The sequence below is a fragment of the Otolemur garnettii genome, unplaced genomic scaffold (genome assembly GCF_000181295.1).
Source record: "Otolemur garnettii isolate 467f Iridium unplaced genomic scaffold, OtoGar3 scaffold00079, whole genome shotgun sequence".
NCBI lineage: Eukaryota > Metazoa > Chordata > Mammalia > Primates > Galagidae > Otolemur > Otolemur garnettii.
This window is the reverse complement of record NW_003852474.1, coordinates 5795177-5806236: the sequence shown is the minus strand read 5'-3', so window position 1 is coordinate 5806236 and position 11060 is coordinate 5795177. Positions and strand designations below refer to the sequence as shown.

Genomic DNA, 11060 nt, shown 5'->3' with positions numbered 1-11060 from the left:
GAGCCAGACCTCCTGAGATCTCTGTTAACATGCGTGTGGTGTCAAGGTGGGATCGAGCCAGACCTCCTGAGATCTCTGTTTACATGCGTGTGGTGTCAAGGTGAGGTAGAGCCAGACCTCCTGAGATCTCTGTTATTATGCATGTAGTGTCAAGCTGGGGCTCATAGCTCTCCGCGTGACATACTGTGGATGTGTTGGCCTGTTTTCATTGTTATAAAGGTTAAGGTTGTTCGTTCTCTCCTTATTGAAAAGAAAAACTACCCTTATACCTACCTTACTTCTCTCTCTCAAGTTCTCTTTGTCTCGCACCCCACAAGCTCATCGTGAAGAGCCTGAGCCTGTTTGTTTGCAGGGAGTTGCCTGAGTCAGGTGATCATGACTTTTAGAATGTAGTCATTCCCGGTACCTTCTGAGTCACCAGAGAAAGCACAAATTATGTTTGTTGTATGTTAATATAAAATAGGCTTTGATTTTAGGTTTCAAAAATTGGTGATCCATACTTATTATAAATTGTAACTAGGAAGCGGGTATTTGCTAATTAGGGTCCTCTGGTCCTTTAATTAAACTCTTTAATTTCTTTCAAGTCTACTGACCTTGGAGGAATGGCGTCCTCCTAAATTCTGCATCTGTATGTAGCAGCTGTGTTCTACCAGAAATACTTCCAGAAGCCTTCATGTGTATCAGGGGAATGTACATCTTCAGGTCTTAACTATGGGACAGATTAAAGTTCTTGAAAAATTTTTAGCAATAGATTTTTTTTTTAGTTGTTCACCACTGAGTGAATTATTACTAAAAATGATTGGAGCAAATGGTTCTTGGTGCTCCATGCAGGTGGTTCTGATGCTTTCCTTTTGGGTCAATTGATTGCTGGGTGATTTCTGTGTGACAGGAGTATATCAGGCGACAGCTAGAAGAGGAGCAGCGGCACTTGGAAATCCTTCAGCAGCAGCTGCTCCAGGAGCAGGCCATGTTACTGGTAACACCCCGCCTCTGTCTTGTTACATAGCGTCAGGGCTCGTGTGTCCCTCCCCTGAGTTGGGCAAGCTATGGTGGTCACCAGACCATTTTGGTTTTGCTGTGGGCGACCAGGCTCAAAAGGAATGTCCTTTATGGTCATACTGCTTGGGACACATTGCATGGTGGTTTTTATTTGTTTATTTCCCATTAATAAATTAATTGTTCTCGTTTGGTAGATAGACAAGGTTTTGAACAGAACCTGGCATTCAGTGAACAAACTAGAATGCTGAGGGCTGCAGGCTCAAAGCACATGCCATAGGATTTTTACGTAGTATATATATCACCGAAACCGGCATTTAATTGAATTCTCTCTTACTCTGTCCAATGGTATTGTGGCTAGCAACAGCTGGCAGATTTTTCCACAGGTAATGTGCTATTTAAAATCCTGGTCATTTTCTTTTGTTATAAAAAAGGGGGGGAAATATATTATCTTAAAAAAAAAAGAAAGTTGAAGAATTCCAGAGAAGAGGTGAGCTCTCCAGTGTCCCATAGATTCAGTGTTATCCTCTCCCTCTCCAAGGAGTGCCGATGGCGGGAGATGGAGGAGCACCGGCAGGCAGAGAGGCTCCAGAGGCAGTTGCAACAAGAACAAGCATATCTCCTGTCTCTACAGCACGACCACAGGAGGCCACACCCGCAGCAGCAGCCACCGCCACAGCAGGAGAGGAGCAAGCCAAGCTATCACGTTCCTGAGCCCAAACCCCACTACGAGCCTGTGGACAGAGCTCGAGAGGTATCTGCTCTCCTTCCTCATGTTAGCTGCTGGGAAGTAATACGATAACTCCTCAATGCAAGAACAAGCTGTAGAGGTCACTAATGATCCACCGTGTTTGTTTTTTAGCTGAGAAGTTGAGGTTTGGAAGAAAAGAGGGACTTGGCCAAATCTAGATAGTGCTTTTTCCATTAAGGACCAGGGTGTCAAATCTCTTAAGAACTGGAAGCTAAACTAAACAAAAGTGAGAGAAAGGGTGGTTTGGTTAATTATTTTCTTCTGAACTAGTGTGAGGCTGCAGTGTGCCTATAGTCCAGTTTTCCAGCTTTCCAGCTGTCACAATTTGTCACTGAATTAGTACTTTGGGGCTAGCCAGAGCCCAAAGCAGGGAGTGGCAGCAGGCAGTGAGTGCTCAGGGATGTGGGGCAGGCGGGGAGCCCACAGGTGGTAGCCGTCCACCGTGTGTGTCTTCGCACAGGGCAGATTCCAGGAACAAGTGTTCTGTTTGTTCTGGAATGGATTTATTTTTGGTGACACTAAATGTGTTATGGATTTGTGATGATAGTCTTTTAATCTGTTGGTTGTGACAGATTAATTTTTTTCTAGTTTATCATCATATACAACCCTAGAATTCTAAGCAACAAGGAAACCTTAGAGGCTGCCTTGCTTAATTTTATCTTTGTTAATATTTTCTTTCTTGTGAATCAAATTCTAGCCCTGTTCTACCTACCTTTTCTCCTCCCCAACTGCCCTTTGTTTTCTTGTAGCTGAAGAGAAAACTCTATAGAGTTCTTCCACTTTCAGACCTTCTTTCGATATCTCTGCTTTTCCCCTACTAACATTGGCTTATGTCTTCTAATTCTCTGATGCAGGTGGAAGATAGATTTAGGAAAACTAACCACAGCTCCCCTGAAGCCCAGTCTAAGCAGACAGGCAGAGTATTGGAGCCACCAGTGCCTTCCCGATCAGAGTCTTTTTCCAATGGCAACTCCGAGTCTGTGCATCCCGCGCTGCAGAGACCAGCGGAGCCACAGGTAGCAACAGCCAGCTTTGCTGTGGTAGAGGAGTCCTGTGCAATGGCTTGCCGAGCCCCAGGCCTGCTTGTGACAGTCGTAGTTTAGTTTGTCACCATGTTTAAAAAGAGACAAGATTAGCAGGAGTGACTGAAGAGGACACCCAGTTGATAAAGAAGGATCTTTCTCTTTTTTGAGATTTTTGTTGTACTTATTAGTAGTATGTCCAGTGAGTGACTTCTTTTTGCTTCCCACGTCATTAAGCGCCTCTTTCTTCTAACATGAATATTTTTTAGTTTAATTTTTAGAGTATTAGTATTATGAACACAAAAAAGGAGGACCAGAACATTTTCTCCCAAGCATTTAGAAAGTAAACGCTCACCCTGTGGTCCCTGGCTCCTGGCCTCTTCCATGAGTGGGCCTTAGAGAGCTGATAATGACCCTGAAATTTCATACAGAATTTTTTGATTTGTCCAGATGTGCACATTTTGGGGTAATGGAGCCTTTATTCATTCTCAAAGTGTATACAAAAAGTTAAAATCCAATGGATGAGATGTAGATTTCTTTGAGGTAGGTCAGAACAAAGGTCGTGACCTCCTTGGGTCTGTCACAGCATTTTAAACCTTGTCTGAGTTGGGGGGGACTGCTGGGCTGGGTGCTGTGCAACTGGAAGAGAACCCGCTGCCCTGTCCCTGGGAGAGAGTAGGCAGTGAAGGTGACCCAGGTCAGAGATTTCAACAATCCTCAAAATACTGATTCCTGCTCTCTTGCTGAAAGTTAATGATTTTTAGATATTTTCCCCCATCCCCCTATGTAATCCGGAATATTGGGGACAAGTTCTTAAGCTTGAGTTTGTTTGTTCACTGGTGTTTGCATGTGTAAGGGGACAAAAGTTGATGTTTTTGTGACAGAAGCAGCTATGGTGTTCTATAAAACAAACTGCGTTGAGAATTTGAATGTGGTTTACAGCAGTAATCCCCTGGATGACAGGGAACTGCAGTCTAGAGAGAGTTAAATAAGATAGAAGAACCAGGACAGATGCCACAGGTATAGGAGAGGTGAGAAGGTGCTCACCTGGGATCAGTGGCATCTTGAGTAGTAGGAGAGCTGGCCTGCCAGCACATAGGCGACTCCAGAGAATATGGGATAGAAAGAAAAAAAAAGAGAGAAAAGCAGGCAATGGTAAATGATTTAAAAATGACAAAAGGGGGTTGGGCGGCAGCTGTGGCTCAAAAGAGTAGGGCACCGGCCCCATATACCCGAGGTGGTGGGTTCAAACCCTGCCCTGGCCAAAAAAAAAAAGAATGAAAAAAGGGATGAGAAAAGAGACTACTAGAATAGGTTTGATCACACTTACATAGGTTTAACAACTTTGAATTGTTTGATGAAGAGTAGAGGAAAAAAGTTCTTTGGTTTTTTTTTTGCCTGTAAGTTAAACTTATCATAAATGGAGAATCTTTATCTATTTGGCTGTTGACATTTTAGAAAATAAGAGTTATTAAGTTATTTAGACTAATTTTTATATTTATGATTAATTTGTGTCACACCTGGAAATAGTCTCCCTTTTCTCCTTCTACTCTAAAGTTGCTTTTCACTAAAATGTACAACTGTGTAACATTCTGCCGGGGGAGACTTTTCTCATATCATACTCTTATTTTAAAACTCATTTTTTTGATTATAATTTCAGGTAATGCTTTCAGTTGCATGTTTTCCTTCTGAAAATCTTAAACATTTTAGAAGTCTTAGGTTGTACCAGTAGCTGGGATTATGTGAATCTCACCTGTAAATCACAGAAATTATATACCTGGACCTCACTCTCTATCCTGCATGTGAAAGGGTTGAACAAATTGTGATTTAGTAGTTTCAGTTTCCATTAAATACATTGATGTAATAGAATATGTAGCCAGGATTATGTATACTGCAATATCGGGCAGTTATTTAAATAATAAAATATAATTAATAAAAACATTTTATAGATCTTTCCAGAGATTGTTTTCCCATTTTAAAGACAACAGGATAGACTCAAATAATTGTCAAACAGGAAGAGTACACTAACGATAGTTAATTCAGGAAATCTATGCTACTGAATATTTTTAAAGAAATCACAGTGTTTTTTCATAACTAGTATGAAGGTATATGGAGACATATAGGTTTTCAAACTTGGGAGAAATAAGAAAAACTATTGGTGTATTTGAAAAACTGTTTTTAAGTCATGCTTTTACAGTCTGTCGGAACACGAGGGGTTTGTCTTTGCTCATTAAATGTGCTGTTGTGCTACTCGGTCTGGTTCACACAGCCAGGCCGTGTGAGGAGGGGCTGGCAGGTGTGCATGTTTGGCAGCGTCCTTTATCGTGTGGTTATTTCCCTCTCCCCGCTTCTCAGTCTCTCTGCTTTGACGTGGATGTGCATGGAGCACATCATCTCCCTGTTAGTGGATCTGCAAGGCTCTTTGTTTTTAAAAAAAAAAACAAACAAACCCAAAACCTTCACATTTATTGCTATCCGTAATGTTTGTCTGGCTATTAAAAAAGTTTTCCTTATAAATGTACATTTGTTCTTTTCTGCCCACTGTGTTCCCAGACTGCTTCTTCACTTAGCGTGTGCCTGTTCACTGCTTGGCTGACCTAACACTGACCACCCCTGTTGCATTCCACCTTTGCCCGTTCCTGCTTTGGATTTGGTATTGACCAGAAAAGCCAGTTTTATGCAGAACGCATTGAATGTTTTGTGTTTTGTTTTCTTGTAAGGTACAGTGGTCCCACCTGGCATCTCTCAAGAACAATGTTTCCCCTGTCTCGCGATCCCATTCCTTCAGTGACCCTTCTCCTCCCAAATTTGCACACCACCATCTTCGTTCTCAGGACCCATGTCCACCTTCCCGCAGTGAGGTGCTCAGTCAGAGCTCTGACTCTAAGTTGGAGGCGCCTGACCCCACCCAAAAGGCTTGGTCTAGATCAGACAGTGACGAGGTGCCTCCAAGGGTAAGGAGCAGAAAGACAGATGTGTGCTGCTTTGTCCTTTCTGTTATTTTTTTTAAAGGATTATTTATTTTAATTATGGGTTTGGTGACTTCACCAGAATTAAAGGGGCAATGAAATTTCAAAGGAACCTTTATGGTGAGGAGAAAGTTCCATAGCCAGGCAGTTATATTTAGCCAGTGGCCAGTTAGCTTTTTATTGTTACTGCACTTAAACATAAGGTAGATAAAATGTCAGAGTTACTCTACAAAGAATATGCTTCTTGAACAAATTCATAATTTATTTTAGCACCTTTTTTTATAAGTTTATGCAGAAGCTATACATTATTTTGCAACATTAACCAATATCAAAACTTTCAGAAAAGATCTTATAAGGGAAAAAACAATTAGAAATCTCAAGAAAATAACTTTTTCCCTTTTCAAATTGGGGTTTCTCTTGTTTTATTTTTGTAATTAATGGTGAAGTTAAACAAAAGGGCACATTTTAAATTATTTTTCCTCCATTTGGAATTTGCTTCCTCTTGAATATTTTCTTGCTTCCTGCCAATCTTTGCTTCCTGCTGATCCATTTATAGGCCATTGTTTGGTTTCTTTGAGCTTTTTTTTTCTTGATTCTCACATTATCTTAGCAAAATGCTTTATATGTCCCCTGCTACCAAGCTTCAGTCCAGACATCACTGAAATGTCCCAGGAGTGTAGAAAGGCTGTTTTTACTGGCTCCTTAGATGTCCGTGACTATATATTTTCTCTCTACATTATGTCAGTGGAGGAGGGGGAAGGACAGACGGGGGGTGCCCCTTGGTAATAGGAAGTCCAGTGTAATTAGGACTGTTGCAGAACTGTGTGTTGGTGGGGAAGTCTTTTCTCTTCCTCTTGTTTTCAGTAATTCAATTGCTATATTTTCTACCTAAAGGTTCCTGTGAGAACAACATCTCGTTCCCCTGTTCTATCCCGTCGGGATTCCCCACTGCAGGGCAGTGGACAACAAAATAGCCAAGCAGGACAAAGAAACTCCACCAGGTAAATGACAGGGGAAGATGAAGACGTTTGCCATGCAGTCTCTCCCACAGTCTTGTCTATTTTCATGAAAATGCTCATAAACACAGATGTTCTGCCATAAAATACTTTAACATGAATCTTATCAAATTTATTTATAGTAAAAAGAGAGTTTGCATCTGAATGTGTATCAGAGTCATTTTGAAATTAAAACTACTTGTTTTAAGAGTGAGTGGAAGACATAGCAGGGAAGGGGAGAGGCCCTAGAATTGTAATGTAAGGGAGCTTTTTATCTAAAGGATCTTGTAAGGCTTTCGTAATAATGTGAGTTACTAAAGAAAGTCACTGACTGCAATAAATGAGTAAACTAATACAGTAGAACCTCTGTGAGTTGACCACCCACGGGACTGTAACAACCTGGGCAACAGAAGGCTTGCTGTACTGATAGGTACCTGTGGCAAATGTTGGGTCTTATGGAAGTTCTCTTATAATACGCTTATTAGATTCTAGAGCTGCTCTGTTCAATACAGCAGCTGTTAGCCACATGAACCTTCTTAAATTTAAGCTTAAATAAAGTGAAATACAGTTAAAATTTCATTCTTAGTTGCACCAGCCTCATTTCAAGTGCTCTATAGCTACCTGTAGCTACTGGCTACAGTATTACATAGCTCAGATATAAAACATTTTTGACATCCTAGAACTGTCCATTGACTAGCACTATTGTCGGGAAGAAAAGCTCATTATATTGAGTGTTTGATAACTTGGTCATCACTGAATCTATAGTTAACCTTCCGCTGGGGAACTTGAAGGTGGTCAGATAGATAACCCAGAAACTGCAGAGATCCCTTTAGTATTGCCGATGACCAGGGTGGACTGTGTTATTTTCTGTTCCTAAGTCCGTGCCATCAAATCTTACCTAGCAAACATGCTGGGCAGGAAATCCACCCCAACCTATATTTTCCATACCATTTCCAACACAGCTCATACAAAGGGATGTCAGTTTTTGAGAGTAGCAGTGGGTGGGTGAGAAAAATAGCCTAAAAACAGGTAAAATTCTGTGTGTAATTATAGAAGCGGAATGTTGTCTTAATATTAAGAACTGAATTTGTCGGTGCAACAGAAATGGTGGCACTTCTAGACCAAACAATAGTAACGCACCTCACACCTGAGGAAGATTTGAGGGTGCTAATGGTAGGATATCACTCAGCATTTTTGGCTTATTAAGATATCTGAGATAAAATCTGTGAATCTATCGTGATAACTTCTGGTGAATTTAATGTTAAATGCTGTTTATAGGCCATTTTTCTCATCAGTTGATGCACGTGTTTCTAATTTGGTACTGCATTTTGGGAAGGTGCGTTACCTTTTCTCCCCTTTTCTTCTCTAACAGCAGTATTGAGCCCAGGCTTCTGTGGGAGCGAGTGGAGAAGCTGGTGCCCAGACCTGGCAGTGGTAGCTCCTCAGGGTCCAGCAATTCAGGATCCCAACCTGGGTCTCACCCTGGGTCTCAGAGTGGCTCCGGGGAACGCTTCAGAGTGAGATGTAGGCTGCCTTTCCTTTACCTTTTCCCAATAATGACCCTGGACTATGATCTTTTGGAAATCCTTCTTAGTCTGTAAAAAAGATCTGTGGTCTGTGGATAGCTGCATATCACAAAACAATGTTTTGGTATAGGTTGTTAATGACCCTGGTATGATGATTTTTACCATAAAGGAGTAAATTTTGAGAGTTTTACACGTGCCTACTACTATTATAGTTTAATGCCATGGACTAACTTATCCAAGTTAATCAGCTAAATGTGTGAGCTAGAATTCGAACCCCTTTCTTTCAATATGGACTCTAGGACCTATACTGTCATCAGTCTTGGTTATTTTAAGCTAATCTTAATAATTGACTGGTGACTATTCCCTCTGCTATATTATTGGTAACAAGGCCTTGATTATGAACCGTATTTCAAGTGGAGCATGATAACAGAGGGTTTTGAGTAGGGAATCAGAAAGACACCAGAGCTCTTCTAGGCCCCTGCTTTGCCCTGGATTTCAGACCTGCACGTGGAGACTGCCATGAGTGGGGCAGATAGAGTAGGTGGGGTAGGAGACAGCTTTGTGACATGCTTCTGTATGTTTATATGTATCTGCCTTTCTTGTCTTTTTTGAACCCAACAGCATCATCCAAGTCTGAGGGCTCTCCATCTCAGCGCCTTGAAAATGCAGTGAAAAAACCTGAAGACAAAAAAGAAGTTTTTAGACCTCTCAAGCCTGCTGTAAGGATGGCACCAAATTCATCTTACTTATGTTAAATGGCTTGAGTGAGATCTTTGTATTTTAAAAACTAATGTGGTTGAGAGGCTTGCAGTCTTTTCTGCTCCTAGATATGAGGACGTGTAAGGCATGACACATCTGTCCTCTCCCCTTAGTCATCTTATTTCCTATGTAAAATTCTCAATAGAGTGAAACTTGTTTAGTGCTTCAACCGTATATTCTGTGTAGTCAGTCACATTACAAAAAAGAAAAACACAACAAAGTGTAGTTGTTAGTTAGTGAAATTTTCTTCTGAGTAAATAGATAACTTTAAAAATACCAAAGGAAGAAAATTCTGTTTCTCTCTTTGCTTGGCATTAACCTTTACTTATTCATGATGAGTTGGGCATTTATAATGCTGGCTTTTAGAGTAAATTTTTTGAAATCCCTTTCTTAAAGTCACCTGTTGCTTAAATTCTGCCATCTGGAACCTGGAGTGGTAGTTGTGACTGCTCCTAACTCTGCTTTAGTTCTTCTTGTGTTAACTGACCGTGTAACTGTGGGACACTGTGGAATTTTAAGCCTGTCAGTTTTAATTTCCTGCTTGAACTGATTTCCGTACTTCTCTCCTCTCCCCTTCTTTCTGCCGTGCTTCCTCATACTGTGCATTCCTTATCAACGATGGCTTCTTGGACTCCATGAAATTGCTGCTGGACTGAAGGGCGAAGTGGTAAGTCCCACCTCTGAAAAGTTCAGTGTCCGGGCAGAGCTCTGCCTGCCTCTACCCTCACCTGGTGCTTGAGCTGCAGTCTTGTTCCCTGTTCAGCTTGAACTCTGAAACCTTCACTCCAGTTTACTGAGCACATAACATTTGCTCCACTCATTATTCTTATTAATTATTATTATAGTTGTTTTAAAAAGCTATAACTATATCCACAAAATAGCAAGATTCAAAGCCTAACACTTGATCACTGTATTTCAGAGGCTTAAGCACAAAGAAAAGAAACATATTCTGAACTGTGAAAAAGAAGAAAACCATATGGAACTTGTAAAAATAAGAGAGAGAAATAGCTATATAGCCTACTTTTTAAAAAGTTAATACTTTTAAATAAAATTTCCAAAGAGGTAAATTAGGGGTTTTATGTGAAAATATGGAGTATAAATAATAATCACTCTTGAAAATTATATTTGGTGGCTTGTTGAGTCTTCAGCAGGGTCGCAGTAGAGAAGAGTAAAAGGAAGTAAAGCTCTTTGAATACGTTTTACTTTGGATTTCTCTCTCGCTCTCTTTTTCATATAGGGTCTTGCATTGCTACCCAGAGTGGAGTGTAGTGTTGCGAGCATAGCTCACTACGTCCCTGTATCCTCCAATCCCTGGGCTCCAATGATCCTCCTGTCTCAGCCTCCTGAGTAGCTGGGACTGCAGACATGTGCTGTTGTCTGGCTAACTTTTAAATTTTTTTTTTTCTTTTCTTTTTTTTCTTTCTAGAGACAGTGTCTCACTATGTTACCCAGGCTGGTCCTGAACTCTTGGGTTCAAACAATCCTCCCACCTCAGGCTCCCAAAGTGCTGGGATTACAGGTGCAGGCAACCATTTCCAGCCTTGCTGTAGATTTCTTTTCTTTCTGATGTTCACATTCACCGAGTTGTGAACATCCCAGTGTGTTTATGATTTGAAGGAGGGGCAGTAGAGAAGTTCACCAGCTCCTACCCACAACCCATGCCAGTCACCCCTTTTTCTCTTCGTGTGTCATGAACCTTTTCACAAATGGGGCAAGTTATTAATAGTCAGTGAAGTGATAGGGGAGTGGCATATAGTAGTGCTCACGTCACTCTTCCTTCACTTTTCTGTAGGTTTGAAATTTTGAATAAAGAAAATTGTGGAAACATGCCCCCCCCCCCCCACACACACATATAACCCTCAAATAACTCTAAATCAGCCCTGTTCAACTAGAAGTTTGCTTTCTGGATAGTCCCCTTAAAAGACAACTTCATTGTACGGACAGGTGTCTTTGCAACACAGCCCAAGGATCTGTCTATATACATTGTTGACCTAGAATTTTGTCTTACATATTATACATTTTATATATATATATATATATAT

The 11060-nt window shown here is 40.9% G+C and overlaps 1 protein-coding gene across 34 annotated transcripts in view; it reads left to right on the top strand.

Annotated features, from left to right (window-relative positions):
* MAP4K4 (mitogen-activated protein kinase kinase kinase kinase 4) overlaps window positions 1–11060 on the top strand; it is a 184485-nt gene that overhangs the window by 149308 nt on the left and 24117 nt on the right. For 4 of the 34 annotated variants that reach the window (XM_023515803.1, XM_023515796.1, XM_023515805.1 and 1 more), the window contains exons 14-21: window positions 890–976; window positions 1538–1750; window positions 2602–2763; window positions 5496–5723; window positions 6633–6739; window positions 8106–8257; window positions 8881–8978; window positions 9677–9685. In XM_023515803.1, the coding sequence (XP_023371571.1) occupies window positions 890–976; window positions 1538–1750; window positions 2602–2763; window positions 5496–5723; window positions 6633–6739; window positions 8106–8257; window positions 8881–8978; window positions 9677–9685 (1056 nt within the window). Of the gene's footprint in view, window positions 1–889; window positions 977–1537; window positions 1751–2601; window positions 2764–5489; window positions 5724–6632; window positions 6740–8105; window positions 8258–8880; window positions 8979–9676; window positions 9686–11060 lie in introns of all 34 variants that reach the window. The other 30 variants (XM_023515809.1, XM_023515818.1, XM_012807924.2 and 27 more) reach the window with 19 other exon arrangements.